Source organism: Oreochromis niloticus, linkage group LG22, assembly GCF_001858045.2.
Source record: "Oreochromis niloticus isolate F11D_XX linkage group LG22, O_niloticus_UMD_NMBU, whole genome shotgun sequence".
NCBI classification, from domain to species: domain Eukaryota; kingdom Metazoa; phylum Chordata; class Actinopteri; order Cichliformes; family Cichlidae; genus Oreochromis; species Oreochromis niloticus.
This window is the reverse complement of record NC_031985.2, coordinates 25,552,480-25,569,432: the sequence shown is the minus strand read 5'-3', so window position 1 is coordinate 25,569,432 and position 16,953 is coordinate 25,552,480. Positions and strand designations below refer to the sequence as shown.

The window sequence follows — 16,953 nt, the reverse complement described above, 5'->3', positions numbered from 1 at the left end:
ATAAACATCCTCAGCATGGAAACACAGGGCCAGACATGGACCTATAAAAATATATTTGCAGGTGAAATATGTGCCACCAAGGCCTCTTGCAATAAGCCAGTCAGATAGGCATAAATCAGAGGCCTTGGATCAATGCCTTGTTTCCCATAGGCAAACTGCTGTGGCACAACACAATCAATTCTACCTCTGGATTCATAGCTCCAATTACTAAGCCTTGTTCTCTGCTACAACTATAAAAGGGGTGGTGTGTGTGTGTGTGTGTGTGTGTGTGTGTGTGTGTGTGTGTGTGTGTGTTGGAGGGGGTGGGGGGTCACCTGGAATCATACCCTATTTATAGTAGTTTTGGATTCAACTCAGTTCCTCTGAAATGTGCAGAGGGGCAACCGAAGCGTTTCTTTCTTTCCGAGCGTCCAGTGCTGACATCAGCTGATGCAGACACCACAGTGGCAATGGAAACAGGGTGCATTTAGTCACCCTATAATAAAGACAAAAATTGCTGATCTGGAAAAGTTAGCAGCAGGCAGAAGTCATAATTCAAAGGATCCACTTGGAGCTGCTACGCAGCCGGAGCATGCAGTCTGAAGAGGGCATTAACCAGACAGACAGCTCCTGTTTCCCTCTTATCGATAGGTGTGTTAAATATATTAAAGCACCATATACTGTGTACATCTGGTCCGTGTTGCTGAAGTCAGGGCACAGTCAATTGGATTACAGTGCATGCTGTGTTGTTTAAGCAGTGATTTCACAGGAGGGTTGGGGAGGGAGGACTGAAGGAACATATGGACTCGAGTCTTGATGCTGTATTTGATTTAGGCTCCATCATTTTAAATGTAGGGTCCCTCTTGGGGAATATTTAATGATCCATGGGAGGAAAGGAGGGTGCGGGTGTGTGTTAAGATTACGCACAACTGTCTCAGACGAGCAATCCAACATCATCACTGAGGTGATGTATTTGAGAGTGAGTAAATGCTACCAATGAAACCCCGTGCGTTTCTGTGTGTGTATTCAGGTATCCACAGACTCATCCCCTCACTCATGCATACCTTACATAAACACAAGCAATGCTATTGATTTGATGCCGTAGCAAATCTGCTTATTTGGTGTGGGGCGGGGTAACAAACACTCACAAACGCCCTTATTTATCAGTTAGATTGCTTTAAAAGTCACAGGACAGCAATATAAACACGTTCCAGTGGCACGAGGGAGCAAGTGCCTTTTCATAAGAGCGTGTCTTTTTCAATCGTTCATTAATCAGCTGAATTATTTATCATCTTCTAGCAGGGGGTGGGTGGGAGGTTACTGCTGAGGGACAGAGGAGCAGGAGAGAAAATGACTGTGTTGCACACTGTTGCTCGCAGTTAATGTTCCGTTACTATTTATAAGAACACAAAATTTTTATTAATTATATCTACAAGGCCTTTTTGACCTGGCTATAAAGCACGGACACACAAACGCAGGCAAACACGAAACCCAGCTTCACCTCCGACTGAAGCTACGCACTCCCCGTCAGCTGAAAATATGCTCGAGTCAGCAGAGGTAGAGCACCCTCAGCAGAATGGTTTATTGCTGTCACATGGATCACTCTTACTGTCCCACCATTTGCTCACCACCTAATAAATACATTCTGAACAGCTTATTAATTCTCTGTCATTTGGAAGCTGCCTCACTTTGCTCTCTTTTAGCAGAAATCTAGTGTGAATAAATATTTTTTTTGGTTTCCAGGCTTTGGTTTTATCACATTACATTGCAAGGGAAAAAGTAGCCTGAAGTTAAAAGGTACTTCTAGGTTAAAACACAAGTGCAGTTAATTGCAGAAATAATTTAAAAAAACCTCATGGACATTTGAGCTTGTGTTGTGACACCACCTTCTGACTGACACATGTAATTACAGCAAGAATTCCTATTCCATGAAACCTTAAATGAAATACATTTATTTACCTTTAGCCAAACACACAGATAATCTCTTTAACAATAGAAACCTGGTTGAGGAATCAGCCATTCCATAAAATAACATAATATCTGTACATATGCTGGAACTGTTTCCCAAACTCTGTTGGCAAATTTACTCTTTATAAAGTTCAAGAAGCTGATTTGTTGAATTTTGCATGTTTGATCATTAAAAATTAAAATAAACCTTTAAAAGATTTCTTTTGTCCATCAACTTTTCTTGCTGTACCCTTAGGTACTTAATAAAAAGGGAAAAGATGAACAAATTAAAATCCATGCAACCCAAAATTGTTCAAAAAAAGAACTTTTTATGACAAAAGACAGCTCGAAAGTACACAGCACACTTCCAAACTGAGTTTTCTCCACCTAAACCGAGGAGAAGTGTGTGGATGTCAGCCACATCTTCAAAATTACTTGCACGGAAAAGGTTTAAAGCAGAAAATCTTCACACAAAATTATATTTTTTAGTTTAATAATCTACCCATATTCTCCACAGTATCACACCACTAGCAGGTTAGAAGGGGGGGGCTTCAGTGGAATCTGTCCCAGAGTGAATTTCTTAGCCTTGAACTGACTCAGTTCCTCTTCGGTCAGTTTACTCTCAGGGGAAAACAGACTGTCCGACGTTCCTTCGGCAGACCCAGTTCCTGAAGTGGGCTGAGTGGCTGCTGCCCCAAATCCTCCACTCGTCTGCCCAAAAGGACCGCTGCTTCCTGTTGTCGCAGGTGCTCCAACCCCGAAACCACTGCCTGCTGTAGAGGAGAAACTAAATCCAGAGGCAGATCCAAATCCTGAAGCAGGTGCTGATTTGTCCGTGGTGCTAGAGGCGAAGGAGAAACTTGAAGCTGAAGGTGCAGAGGAGGACGCAGCGCTGAACCCAGAGGGAGGCTGTGTGGGGGCTGCTAAGATGTTACCAAAACCTGTTGAAGATGACTGTGTGGCTGCAGAGCCAAATCCACTATTTGAAGCAGAAAAGCTGAAACCGCTGGCCTGGGCTGGTGCTGGCGCACCAAAACCTGCAGGAACAGAAGGATTTAGAGTTATCATGGAGTGATGGATAATTTCACAAAATACATTTTATTATCAAATTCTGAAAACCTACACTTTGATTAATTTAGTGCTAAACTACTAAAGTAGTACTAAACTACATGCAGTCTCTGTAAAATCTGCTCAAGCATCATAACTCATTAGAAATGGGAAAGACAGTTTATGATTTAACTAAAGGTTATTCCGCTGGCTATTTTATGTCAGAAACACTTTTGTGTTTTGGGTTAATATAGCACGATGAACTATTAACTGCTACAATAAAGAAATCGTTGAGCTTTACCTTTGCTTCCAAAGCTGGAGATGGAGGCTCCAAATCCAGTTGCTGTTGTCGAACCAAACCCACCTGAAGATCCCTGAGGTGCAGCACCATTTAATTCTGCAAGCTGCAATGAAAACAAATGAAGTAAAAAAAATAAAACACTGAATTAAAAGCCCCAAAACAGACAGGAGCAATGCTAGTGTGAAATCAGAACCTCAGCATTAAATGTAAACCAGGTGTTCGATACGTTCAAAGAGTAGAAGGAAACTTTTAGAATACATTTTCGTTTAATACATTTCCACTGCTGCACACTGCTGACATGCAAACCTAATGCTAAAAATCTAAACACATCTTCTCAGTGCTGTTTGGTTTTCACGTCTCATTAGGGACCAGTTATGGACTCTGGAATTGTAACAAATGATCTAAAGTTGGGAAGCGGTGTTTGTGAGCATCTGTGTGTCTTACCAGTGCCGCACGAGTGGCTGGATTCATAATCTTCAATTCCTGGACTCTGTTTTTCCACTGACTGAGCAGCTGATTGATGGCATTCATCTAAGCACAGACAAGAGGAATTTCTTATACTCTTAGAAATACTTAAACACATTTAACGTTTTGCCTTCCGATATTAAATTAGAGCTTGATTATAATAACAAAAAGACTTGGCGCCATGCTTCTATCCACGAAGAAGATGACTACTGACCCAAAGCCAAACAGACATGACATTACTAAGGAACACTGCACTTACGTAGCCCTGCAGATCTCCTGAAGCTCTTGTGGAGTAGTATTCCAGCCGGAGCTCTTCAGGGGAGAGGTCAGTGAAACCTGTAGGCAGAACACAGGAAACATGTTCAGGTCCAGTGTTTCAGTTTTTAAAAATATACATTTAAAATGAAAAATTTCATACACACCAGATACAAGTGTCTGGAAGCTATAATAACAAGAGAATCCCCACTGGCCAGACTTCTCCCAAACATCCATGTCCATCTGAATGACTTCCCTAGATAACAAATATGACAATGATTTTCTTATGACTGATTAAAAATAAATAAATAAATAAATAAATAAAAAATAAAAATTAAAAAAAAAGAACGTTTTGTTTTTTCATAAAGACTCACAGTTTTTTGTCGTCGTCTTCATCACCAACTGTTCCTCCCGCTGCCCTTCCTCCTCCTCCTCCCCCCCTGCCTCCCCTGTCAAAGGTGCTGGGAGTATTAAGAGCTGAAAATCTGTTTTGACTTGAGAAACTAAAGTCGGAGCTCTTCACATTTTCTCTTCGCCCTCCACCACCACCACCTCCTCCTCCATGACCCCAGTCGTCACTTCCGTGAGAAGAGAAGGATGAAGGCTGGATGTAGTTTCCTTTTTGCTGGGAAGGATTCACCCAGACTCTGTTTCCAAACCCTGGAATCAAAATACAAACCAGTGTCACAAAGCATTAAAAATTGTGTAAAATACACTCCATAGTGCATCATTATTATTAACCCATTTTAATCCTTGTTTAAATCACTTTATTAGCTCTCTGGTTAGCTTTATCCTCGACTTTCTTCTTTACTGCAAGCTGGTTGTCTGCTTTACACTCATTCATTTGATAACCACCACGAGGTCTCATGAAGTGATAACATGAAATTAAATTGCTGTTGTTTAGCACACACCTGACCTTTGTAAAATATGTATTTGTTTCCAGCGTATTGTATAACTGCATTGGAAAAGAAACTACGACACAGTAACATTACCCATCCCTCCTATACTAAATGTGCATTCATGTGGCGTCTGAATAACAGGAAAACCTCTTTTGTGATGCCCATTCAAGTTTGAAAAAAAAAACACCATTTGCCAAGTTGTTGACATACTTAAAACTTAACAGAGTTGATATGTTTGACTGGGCCCCGTGCTATGAAGTGAGTTCAACATACTCAGGCTACCCTTCCATTTCTACATAAGTTAGCATGACGGTGACACACCCCAGTAAGAAATGAACCACAGTTGAAAATCCAGGGTTAACACCATGGTTAAGTTACGTAGATAAGCACAAATCCTGCTTCGGCCTCGGGATGTGTTTGTATCTCAGCCCACTGTTCAAATACCTTACCCACGAAACAAACTTAATTTGCCTACAATTCAGTGGGACAGAAAAGGAAGGCTAACAACAGCTAGCTAAGAGAGCGAAAACATCACAAGAAGAATGCTAAAGAAACTGAAAGTAGGTTTAGATGAATATTAATTTATCGAAGACGTTACCTCCACCTCCACTTCTGGGCTGTTGCTGACCAGAGGAGCGGTTGCTGTAGTTGTTGTTGTATCCTCCACCACCTCCTCCTCCTCTGTTCCCTCCTCTTGGGTGCTCATTCCAACATTTTTCGCCGTAACGACAGCGGCCCTGAAGAAAGAAGTTGCACACTGGCATTTCCAAAAGGTGCTAAAGGCGTCTTTTAGAGCCCAAAAAACCCCACTTCCACTCGACAATATTTTGTGGCCGCGTCTGAACTGCGGTCGCACGAGATTTACGTCACCGCTTGTCCCACGTGGTCTTTTTTTTCGGGTGGGATTCTTTTTTTTAAATTTCTTTACTAGATAATTTCTCTATCAGATATTTTTTTTAATTTTAACAAGTTATATAATAATAATAATAATAAGAAGAAGAAGAAGAAGAAGAAGAAGAAATTAAATAATTAATAATAAATTAAAAATACATTTTATTTCAATTTTTTTAAATTTAACCTTTACCAAAGAAAAAAAAAATATCAGTATTTTTATTTTATTTTATTTGACAAAATGTAAGGAGTAGAAACTACAGATATCTGTTCAAAAATGTAGAAAAAGAACTACTCAAGTGAAGTACAGATACCTGAAAATTGTAGTAGTATAAGTATTTGTACTTGGTAAAGTATGGTAAAGTCCTTGGTAAATGTTGTTAAATGATGTCACAACTACTAATAACTCACTCAGCTACTAACTCATAAGATCTTATCAAACATGACTCAGCTAAAATGATCACTTTTTAAAAAATTGTAAATTACAGCTACAACATGATGTGTAATAATGTTAAAGTTAAAAGTGATTTAATGTTTGTAAGACCTTAGAATATTTAATAATTATTAAACATTTGCACAAACTCTGACTAAAATCCAAAATACACAGCAAATATCACACCTTTGTGGTTTGGAATCTCAGAGTTGGAGAAACTTTTTAAACCTATGAAAAAAAGCACACTGAAGATGTCAAACACTTTCTTACCTACAGTTTGTAGCTGTCAGTAAATAGTAACCTTAAAAGCTATGGTGGAACTATAAGAAAGTTACGGTGCTTACTGTAATGTAAAAAAATAAATAAATAAGTAAACACTAATTTAAGATAATTAGAAATGGTGTGAATAATCTGTATCCATACCCCATTGATACACAGCTACTACACCACACTCGTTCTTAATTTCCAAAAATGTAAATGTAAAAGATGATCGTTTATTGTTTTCAACACAGGAATCCCACAATGCACTACTTTCTCTAAACATGTACAATAAAATGTAGTTTGCATCACATTTATTTTTCTATGGAGGACACAATTCACGGAAAATATAAAAGTTTTATTTTTGCTTTCTGTGTTATCAAAATGACATACTTTGATACAGACAACTACATGCAAAACACTTTCTTTGAAAGCCTAGTAATATAGTCTTTCTTAACAATAAATTAGAAAGTAAGTACCAGTAAGGTCATGGGAAAAGGAATGTCATAAAAATGTATAGGTCATATATGAAAACACATGATCTTCTTAATAAAAGCACTACTTTTAAAAATGTCACTACTGTATTTTATAGTGTAGCTTGTTTTAACAAAGTCTGGTCTTCAAGAGAGTATTAAAAATAAAGCTTTCTTTAAGTAAAAAAAAAAGAAGTATAAATCTATTTTGATTATTAAGATGAGCAGTAATACAATGCCGTACCATTTAAAATTAAAAATCCTAGCATGAATTGGCATGTAGCATGTTTTTCACAACATAGATTTGGAAAGGCTAGTTATTTTACATACCATAGGCATGGAACAAACTTCAATTTTTTATGTTAACTGAAAAGCTTAAAATTACAGAAGTGTAGAACTGTCACCCAGGCAAAAGAAAAATAGAGCTATATTACATTATAACATGAAAAGTTTATTGTTTTAACAATATACTTTTCTTGTTTGTTACATATACTTTCATGTTAGTACAATATAATTTTTAAGTTTGAACAACATAATATCAGGTTATTACAATATACATAATTATCACGTTCGTACAAACTTTTTTTGTTATAACGTGATAATTATGTTTATTGTAATAACGTGATATTATGTTGTTCAAATGTGAAAGGTATATTGTACAAACATGTAAAGTATATTGTTAGATCAATAAACTTGTCACGTTATAATGTGATATAGCTCTATTTTTCTTTTCCCTGGGTGGCAGCTCTACGCTTCCGTATAAAATCATCAACATGTAAACATTTCTTGAGCTGAGAAATCTGAACTGCCTTTAGCTTAATCGCCTTTCAAGTGATCCCTGGTTAGTAAATTTTCTAAAAGATGAGATTTACTAAAAAATAAAAAAAATTGTGTACCAAAAACTAGCAGATAAGAACGTCTGGATTGAACTTGTAGGACAGATTACTGTAAGGCATGGGTCTCGAACTCCAGTCCTCGAGGGCCGTTGTCCTGAAATGTTTCCATGTGTCCCTGTTGCAACACACCTGAATACAATTAGTAGGTCATTAGCAAGAGCATTTGATTCATGTTACAGCAGCTCATGAGTGAATGAATCTGGTGCAATAAAAGTACTTTTAGAAGTACATTTTTCCAAACACTTGAGTAGGGTTATGGGTTGCCACGTCAGCATGCAATCAAGTTCTATACTCTTGCTAATGACCTACTAATTTTATTCAGGTGTGTTGCAACAGGGACACATGGAAAAGTTTCAGGACACCAGCCCTCGAGGACTGGAGTTCAAGAACCCTGCTAAGGTGTCTAATCAAACTCTGTGAAAAGTAAGAAAATGAAACAATATATCATATCAGAGCTGCCCCACAATATATCAAATCCTTCAATTAATCACTATCTATCAATATATATTTCTTTTTTTCAAAATACATGTTATACAATGTTTGTTGTAAATAATAAAAACATATTTAGGAAAAAAAAATTCCCCTGCTCTGTAACAAATCTAAAGCAATATTTTAAAAGCAATAATGATGATAATATGAAAAAGTCTTGTAACAAACTATAGCAAGCTTACATGTAATAAGATTTTACAATAAAAAAAGAAATGGTGCAAATACAATCAATAAAAAAGAAGAGGGAGTGCACACTCAGGCACTACAACTATTAAAGTGCATTGCAGAGCAAACACAATCCATGGATGCTGAGGAAGAGGACCACTGGGAGGACTCCTGCATTATCTCTGGTTTCCATCCACAGGCGGTCAGCGTCTCTCCTTAGCATCACACTGGTGGAGGAAAGTAGCTGCTCTGCCAGCTGAAAGGCCTGGTTATCCTGCAGCAGGGCAGGAAGAGACTGAATGTTGAGAACATCGCTGGTCTTTAGCTTGCACACCTGGGGAGATAGGTAGGTGGATCAGTGGACAAGCTCTTTGTTGCAAAATGCTGGTTTACAGATTCTAATTCTACTTTCCTCAAAGAACTAACATAAAGAAAGATGAAATGGCTTAATAAATACTATGAATTCATGTCATAACATTAGATATAGAGCTAAAACCCCATAATTGGTTATAGTTAGCTTAGCATAGCTAGCCTGGTTAAAGAAGCCTCCAGAAAGCCACAAGGAATTTTGGGGGGTAAAAAATATATACAGTAGAAATAACATTATTAAGTGAACTTTAGAAGGTCAGATAGGTGTGTATTTTGACACCTCTGGAACAGAGATAGGCTAGCTAGTTCCCCGTTTATACTAAGCTAAACAGGTGCGTGTCATGTTTAGAGATGTAAAATTTATTTTTAATACATAGTTTTCTTTTGTGTGTGAGTGTGTTCTGCGTACATATTGAATTATTGAATTAACTCAACCACCAATGTACTAATCATGGTACCAATCATTACCAACAATGTGTACTAAACTGAAACAAGTTAGCTAACCAGCATGTTGAAGGCCTGCAGAAAATCAGGAGCGCTCTTGCTCAGAAGTTCCAGAGTTTCATCGGGCAACTCTATAAAAACATTAAACAGAGCACATGATGAGGTTAAACCCACTAAAAAGCAAAAGATTCTGCACCACTGCTTTGTATGCTGATCTTTTTTTGTCTGTAACTTCTTACCTTCCATGGCACTGACCAACAGGTATGCTGCATTTAGGGTGCTTTCAGTGGGACTCTCTGCACTGGGTTGCTCTTCTTTTGGGGTCCCATTGTGTATTTCATTGCTACACAAATCTTCAAGCTGACACAGAAAAAGGGCTTAATATTAGAAGGAAAAATAAAAATTTTGGGATGCTGTGGTTACACATTTATTCACACAACCGCGAGACAGATTATTTTAGCCGACTGGCTAGTGGTCACCACGAACATCTGGTCTACAGGGCAATACCAGTTTCACTCACCACAAGCTGCAGATATGACAGAGCAGCTCTGTCACTCAGAGTTTCTTGGAGCTTCTTGAATAAAGCCCATCGGGTCGGCTGGGGGAGCTTTGCCAGAGGAGAAAGGACTTTTTCCTGCGATTCTGCAACAAACCAGAAGATACTATTTGTTTATTATCGATTATTATAAACATGTGACTGCTGTTCTTTCATATTGTCATAATCATTTTTTTAGGTATTACAGCTAGTTTTAGTGCCAGTGTTTGCTACTGAGGAAAGTCAGCTCAGCTATAATGTTTGAGATTAAACCACAAAATGCAACGACATAGGCAACATTTCATTGAGACAGACAAAATAACAGTTGTATTTGGGACAAAAAGGAACCTTCCTCAGTTTGTCATAAGTCTACTGTGTTTCATTTGTTATATTTTTTCCATCAACAAGTAATAGACTGTGTGCACGTTAGCATATGCTACTTCCGGTGCGGAAACTCCTGTGGGGAGCTTTGTTTCCGGTGTCCTATTCGCGCCTTGTTTACGGTCCAAACAAAATAAGCAAATGAATGAATCAAGCGGCGATTTACATTTCTATAGATGTTTTGGGCATTTACCCAATATATCTGTAAATGATGTTCATCGAGTTGTCGATATTTTTTCCCCCGCGCCTCAGATCAAAGAGAAAAGGGATTCAAATTTTATATTTCTCAGTATCTGTAAACAGCTGTCCCTCGTTTATCGCGGGTGTTATGTTCTAAAAATAACCAGCGATAGGTGAAATCAAGTAGCCAATTTTATTTTTTGACGGTGCAAAACGTTTCGTCGACATCGCCAACATACAGTACTGCACTTCAGAGTCACACTGCTAGCGATCGATGCAGCGATTCTGTACTGTACAGGAGAGACGCCACGAAGGAGATCATCTGCAGCGATCAGGACGCAGGACACAATGTGATGTAAAAAAAAAAAGCATGCAAACTTGCACTAAAAAAATCTGCGAAACAGCGAGGTGAAAGGTGAACCGCGTTATAGCGAGGGACCACTGTAATTTTGAAGGTAAGTCACAACGTACCCTTCGTAAATACTAATGTATAGAAACCCTTACCAGCAATCATTCATTTTTTGTGTGGCTTTTTTTCACGGTTTGTTAACATGCTGTGTAGGTGTGTACTTGACTAGCTGATATCGACATAACGGGGGAAACATCTGGTTTGACTATTCTTCACCTGTAGTTTGAATGCTGAACATTTGCCTGTTTAATCATAAGAACAGTCACTATACAGAGATGTGCTTCTGAATGTGGACGATGTGTCTTCTGATTCTGTAATGCAGTTCTGCTTGTGTTGAGTGATGTACACAACTGATCGATCTAAACTCTTTAAACGTCAAAATTGATCATTAGATTTTTTATGACACAACAGTGGTGAGTGTTCCCACCTTCTGCTCTTTGTAACTTAACGCGATCTTTCCGTTTTCGAGTTTTGGACATGATTTTGGAGTATATCTTCGCAGTAGCGATTGACCGCAAAGTAAAGCTACCGGAAATGTACAACCCCACATCCAGTCTCAAACCAGGAAGTTAGCATTTTCTCGTGCACAGGGTCTATTGTGTGAATGTATGAATGAAGGGACAAACCATTATGAAGTGCAATAAGGGGTGCTTTCTGTGGAACCTTCTGCTCGTTGCACTTTCCATCCACTGTGTCGAAGGAATCATCAGAAGGCCAGGACCTCGAGATTGAGTCTGACTCAAAGCCTCCTATTGCACCAGGCTGTAGACATATGTCTGAAAAATACAGAAAACATCATAAACACATGGGCAAACACATATCACACACGAATGTTATCTGATTATTGAGTGTGTAAACAGACGAACTTACTGTTGCTATTGTATCCTCTAACCATGTTTGCCTGTCTATCACTAACACTTCTCTATTCCTAACATTTTATTTTCCCTTTCAAAGCATCTAAGTTGAGAAGAGTCGAGAATAATTGCTCTTTATAGTGCGGCTGCCATGTATGGGTGTAATATAGTGTGTCCTGTCTGATACACACACACACACACACACACACACATAGCAGCAGCAAAATGGCTGGACATGAGATGGTAAACTGAGATAAAATAAAAGATTACCCTCTTCATGAGTAGGTGGCAGCTACATGTGTTACTATAATTATAACAACACCTGACGAGCATGTACACCCTCATTAACCTCTCCTGTCTCTAGCAGAAGTACAGTACCTGTAGGTGGGCATTTCATCCGTGGCAGGGGAAATGGCCAGAGGACAAAAAGACTGATAAGACTGTTGATTGAATACAACCTGCATCATTGTATCATTGTTGTAAATACTACCGCTGCTATCTTGGAGGCTGCTGTAGGATAGTTGTAGGATAGTTGTCGGAAGCTCACCTGGGCATTCCAGGCAATATAAGCTAGCCCCAAGAGGAAACTAAAAAAATGAAGCCAACATGGAGTTGCAGTTTCTGAAGTTGCACTTGGGGCTAGTTCCAAACATGAGTCAATCCCTATAGACTGCCATGTTTAAAATGCTTAATTTTACACTATTAAAAAGCATGGTATGAAGATCTTTTTTTTTCTCTCCGGATAGTTTTCCCCCTTAATAACAAGTGTACCCATATCTTTCTTTCTTTAATCATTCATCCACTGGGATACTGGTAAACCTTTAAAGTTAGGGGTTTGGCTGCTTTGACTGACAAGTGGATACTGAAGTGGAGGCTTCATCTCTGCCAGTTCCATTAATCGAACTAGACGCCTTGACAACAACCAGACAAATAATATGTCTTGTTGTGTGGTATAGTTTGTCAGAGCAGTTTCTGTTACGGTTCTGCTGAGGGAGATTCCAGTTTTTTTAGTGTACTGCAGGGATGTCAAACTTATTTTACATCACAAGCCACATCCAGCCCATTTTGATCTTATGTGGCCTGGATCAAGGAAACTGCCCTTTTCACCAGTGCACAGGAGTTTAACTACACATTTAATCCCTGAGATAGCTTATATACACATGAGGTGCTAGGTTAACACCAAGAAATCAATCACACAACTCTTTAGGCTGAAATGTGAGAAGTAAATATATAAAATTACAGAAATCTATAACTTCATTAATTTGGTGTAGCATGGATAACCATGGAGGAGGACTTTACCAGTAGGAAAAGCTGTAAAACCTATGAAAATGCAATTAAATACAATTCTGCCCCCCAGGCCTTATGTTTTAAACCCCTGAAGTACAACTTAGCATTGATTAGCAAGTTATCAAGTTGTCCATGTCAGTGCAATGCACCTGCACAGTCTGTTAATGCTTACTAACCAAGCTTGCTAGCATTAGTGCTTCACTCTATCTTCCAAATATAGTCACTTCTGGCTCCAAAAAAACCTCCCAAAACAAAACCTAAGCAAACAAGTAAAAAAAAAATTGAAAAAAAAATTAAATGGACAAAAATAGGAACTTTGTAGCTCCAAAGTACAGAATCCAAAATTCAACTCTTTTATATACAGTCTATGGCTTTCCCATATGTTCTCCTCATATTTTAGGTTTTGCACCTTCAACAAATCCAATGCATACAGGAGACATATCCACTCTCTGAAGGAACTGCTGATAATACTAAGTTTGTAATGCAAAACAAGCATTATTTCATTCATTACCATCTACAATATCACCAAAACTGGACTATTAAGTACTAAAAATAGTTGCTTCACTCTGACTGCTCACATTCACTTTAAGCCTAGTTCTACTGTGATGCACAGTATAATCACACAAATATCAGCAGGATTACTTCAGGCCATTGAAGCAAACACCTCTGTGTGTTTAATCAAAGCAGAGACCGTAGAAAAGCTATGATATCAGTTTAAAACCTTTGCCACACACAGCAGCACTTTTTCAGTGATTTGGTTGTATGTGTGGTCAGTGAGGTCACACCAGAATGTTAAAGTGATATTGTCATTCTCACGTTCATAACTACACATGTGGTTTACCACAAACACTCTCACTCACACACACTCACAGTATTGTCCGTCTTTTTTAACCTCCAGTTCCAGGATGCTGTACGCGATGACTGTACCAGAAGGGATCTCCACGGAAACATCGCTGTCTATCTCAATGCTGTTGCTGTCCTTCACACACACCTGGGAGCACACATATACACACACATATAGGATTGGATTAGAGGAAGGCTGACAGATTTCTTTTTTTTTATATATTTTTGAGGGGCATAACCAGAATTTCACAAATTTATGGTGATCAAACTACAAAATAAGATATATGCTGATAATAATATACCTGATAAAACTTTTGAAAACTCTCATGGCATCATGATTATAAAAAACCGTCTAAGAGACCTACCTTAACTGAGCTCCCCAGCATGCCAACCAGCCCGAGCACCCCTTGAAAGGTGCACTCTTCCACTTTTGTCTGGGTGATGGAGCAGGGGCTGGTGGTGAGGATCCTCTCCTTCACTAGCCCCACCACCTCAGCCCGCTTCTCTATCTGCCTCACCAGCACGTGCTGCATGTCCACCAACCTGATGTGAAGAGAAGCTGGTGTTAATGGTTTTAGACAGACTGATCATTGTCAAGTGGAAAACAACACCACGCTGCTGTGGTCTGAGGTGTTTAGCATGTGATGCCTGAAGTCCACATTTATAAGGAGTTCATTATATCACCAGTGAAGACCTCATCTCCTTAATCTTCTATGACAAAGCAGTTTTTAAAAATAAAATAAAGTGTTTTTAAAATATTACATCATACCTGTTGTCAGAGTCAAGTAGTAGCTTCTTCACATTCACCTCCTCTTTCTTCAGCTGGCCAAAACATGACTGGAGCTTGGTAGTGCCACGCCCCTCCAGTCTGATACTGGCAGAGGCGGCTTCAGGACCCAGCTCACTAGCAAGTTTAGCTCCATATGTCCCCTTGTAGGTCAAGAATTCTGACTCTGACACTCCTGAAAAAACACAAGGTGTTACCCCGATATCTGCTTTGTTGAAATGTGTCTGGGAACTCACATGCACTACATTTTTCCTGTAACAACTTAAGTTTGAATCTGCACACCTACCCGGCATGAGCTCCTTGTCACCCAGCAACAAGTCGCCGAGACTGAAATCTGTTGGTTGGTACCTGGATCTCTGCCAAAACCAGCGCTTGCGTTTGACCACGAGCGCCATGGGAACCAGTTTGTGTGAGTCATTTACTCGAGAGACGTGGATGAGAAGTCCTTCGGGGTCAATCTCACGGACGAAGTTGGCAGTGGCCTTGGAAAACATGACTCCAGAAGACGAGCACCGCAGACAGCTGGAAGAGAAAGAAATTAAAGGTTTCAGCTTGAGCTTAATTTCTCTCTGACAGCAACCCTAATGTGTTTTATTTAAAAATCTAAACAACTGTAGGTGATTTCCAGTTGATATTCTCCCCACCTCTCTACTCTTGATTGTTTATGAGTGACTGAGAGGCCTGTGTCGGGGCGGGGGTTAACCCCCAAATAGCAAGAAATCAGTGACTCATCCGACATAGAGGAAGTCCCCTGGATGTTAGGATACAACTTTAACAACAAAAACATGAGTACACACAGACACCAAGGTCCACTAATACTGCAGTCTCAGCTTTCATTGTTTAAATATTCACAATATTTGGATGTACAATAAAGAGGGGTGGGGAGTTTGGAGGAGAAGGCTGCGCAGCATTAGATGGTAGAGCAATGTTAAATAAAAGAAGATGGTGGAGCTCAGGCTTTTGAAAACTATCCTCATGAATAAAATGTAAGAATGTTCAACTTCGCCGTTGAACATTAAGGCAAACTAACCATGACTTGACATAGATTCACTGTGTTGAGTCACTTGGGTTAAATTATTAAGCAGTCACCTGGGACTGTCCTTTAACCCCAAACTCGCACTACAAAAGCTCACATTCTGAATATTTCATGTTTCTTTTGTTTAGTGTGGTCTGAACCAAGGAAACAAGGGGCATAAAAGGAATAACTGTCAAAGTGTCACATGCAATAACAATGTAGCAATAGATAGATAGATAGATAGATAGATAGATAGATAGATAGATAGATTTTCTATAGTAATGTAATGTGTCGATGAGCATAATCAGACGCTTCAGGTTGCTAAACTGCAGTTGGACTCTGACAGTCCTGTTTTCAGCTCAGGCTCCACGACCACCCCCATACACACGTGTGCCAGGCCATTTCCCGGCAAGCTACAGTAGCTGGGGCGTAGTGAGGTCAATTGCGCACGAGCCTCAGACGCATGACTTGGATGAATTTAAAGGGAGCCGGAGACTCAAAAATACTTTGACCGCAAAATAACAACACAGGTTGGGACAGTGGAGCCATTCTTAGTCTCCCCATCGCACAGAAACACAGACTGACACGCAGTAACCAATAAATAAAGTTTTTACCTTTCTCAGAGTTGATAGTCAGTAATGGAATGTGAGCGATGATGACGTAAAGAATAAAATCCAAAAGTAGTCCTTTGGCTTTCTAAGTGAAAGTTCACACACAGCTATTTGAGCAGCACGCAAAATGACGAAACTGTGAAGCAAATCCCCGAAAGACAGCACTGTCCGGCAGAAGCTACAGGCGAGTGCTGAGAGGACTGTACAGCTCTATTTCAGAGAAGACGATGAAGACCGCCTCCTCCTCCCACTGGAGTTAATTCTGATCATATGAGCAGACTGGGATGTGTATCTGTCCCGTTTCGAGAAATGAGCAGACTTGCCTGTTTGAAGTTTCAGTTTTTTTTTTCGTGAATTTTGGAGTGGAAAAAACTCTTACTATTCATTCTTATGTAATGAGTAATCATCTAAACGGATGTCGTTTACAGCAGAAGTTCATTCTGCACCCAAACCAGTACCACATCTTGCCTCACAACATCACCTCTGCAGTTGAGGTGGGCAAGCAATTTTAAGTCTTTTTTTTTTTTTTTCTTATTTAAAATGAGCCAGAACATTAGGCTCAAAAAGAGTTATATGTCAAAAAGATCATTAAAAAAATAACAAATGAACTATTGTGTTTAAAGGAAGTTTCCACTTAAGTATGCACGCCCACACATCCACATTTACACTATGGTTATCAGGTTCAGGATCTGTGCGCCAGCATTTTGACTTTATTTTGTATTTTTGATTTTCTTATATTA

The 16,953-nt window shown here is 39.2% G+C and overlaps 2 protein-coding genes across 3 annotated transcripts; both read right to left on the bottom strand.

Annotated features, from left to right (window-relative positions):
- Positions 1 to 1,832: 1,832 nt before the first annotated feature.
- Positions 1,833 to 5,770, bottom strand: nup42 (nucleoporin 42). Of its 2 annotated transcripts, none has more exons than XM_003448873.5 (7): positions 5,492 to 5,770; positions 4,369 to 4,654; positions 4,162 to 4,250; positions 3,999 to 4,075; positions 3,719 to 3,805; positions 3,275 to 3,377; positions 1,833 to 2,963 (listed from the first exon to the last, which is right to left on the bottom strand). In XM_003448873.5, the coding sequence occupies exons 1-7, from the start codon at positions 5,655 to 5,657 to the stop codon at positions 2,446 to 2,448; spliced, it is 1,326 nt and encodes a 441-aa protein (XP_003448921.1). In that variant the 5' UTR covers positions 5,658 to 5,770; the 3' UTR covers positions 1,833 to 2,445. The 2 variants fall into 2 exon arrangements, with proteins under 2 accessions (XP_003448921.1, XP_005453901.1); XM_005453844.4 differs by having other exon boundaries at positions 5,498 to 5,770.
- A 1,889-nt stretch (positions 5,771 to 7,659) lies between these two features.
- Positions 7,660 to 16,487, bottom strand: LOC102077988 (gasdermin-E). Its single transcript, XM_005453843.4, has 10 exons — positions 16,217 to 16,487; positions 14,874 to 15,109; positions 14,570 to 14,762; positions 14,166 to 14,343; positions 13,828 to 13,948; positions 11,443 to 11,592; positions 9,832 to 9,953; positions 9,551 to 9,671; positions 9,372 to 9,442; positions 7,660 to 8,832 (listed from the first exon to the last, which is right to left on the bottom strand). The coding sequence occupies exons 2-10, from the start codon at positions 15,079 to 15,081 to the stop codon at positions 8,605 to 8,607; spliced, it is 1,392 nt and encodes a 463-aa protein (XP_005453900.1). The 5' UTR covers positions 15,082 to 15,109; positions 16,217 to 16,487; the 3' UTR covers positions 7,660 to 8,604.
- Positions 16,488 to 16,953: the final 466 nt, after the last annotated feature.

Bases quoted from the DNA above. Each gene is read 5' to 3' on its own strand.
- nup42 (XM_003448873.5), bottom strand. From the start codon at position 5,657: ATGCCAGTGTGCAACTTCTTTCTTCAGGGCCGCTGTCGTTACGGCGAA. The intron at 4,251-4,368 runs GTGAGTCTTTAT...TTTGTTATCTAG, and splicing joins GAAGACGACGACAAAAAACT to GGAAGTCATTCAGATGGACA. The intron at 3,378-3,718 runs GTAAGACACACA...TTTTCATTGCAG, and splicing joins CAGCCACTCGTGCGGCACTG to CTTGCAGAATTAAATGGTGC.
- LOC102077988 (XM_005453843.4), bottom strand. From the start codon at position 15,081: ATGTTTTCCAAGGCCACTGCCAACTTCGTCCGTGAGATTGACCCCGAA. The intron at 14,344-14,569 runs GTATGATGTAAT...TCTTCACATCAG, and splicing joins CTACTTGACTCTGACAACAG to GTTGGTGGACATGCAGCACG. The intron at 13,949-14,165 runs GTAGGTCTCTTA...GTGTGCTCCCAG, and splicing joins TGCTGGGGAGCTCAGTTAAG to GTGTGTGTGAAGGACAGCAA.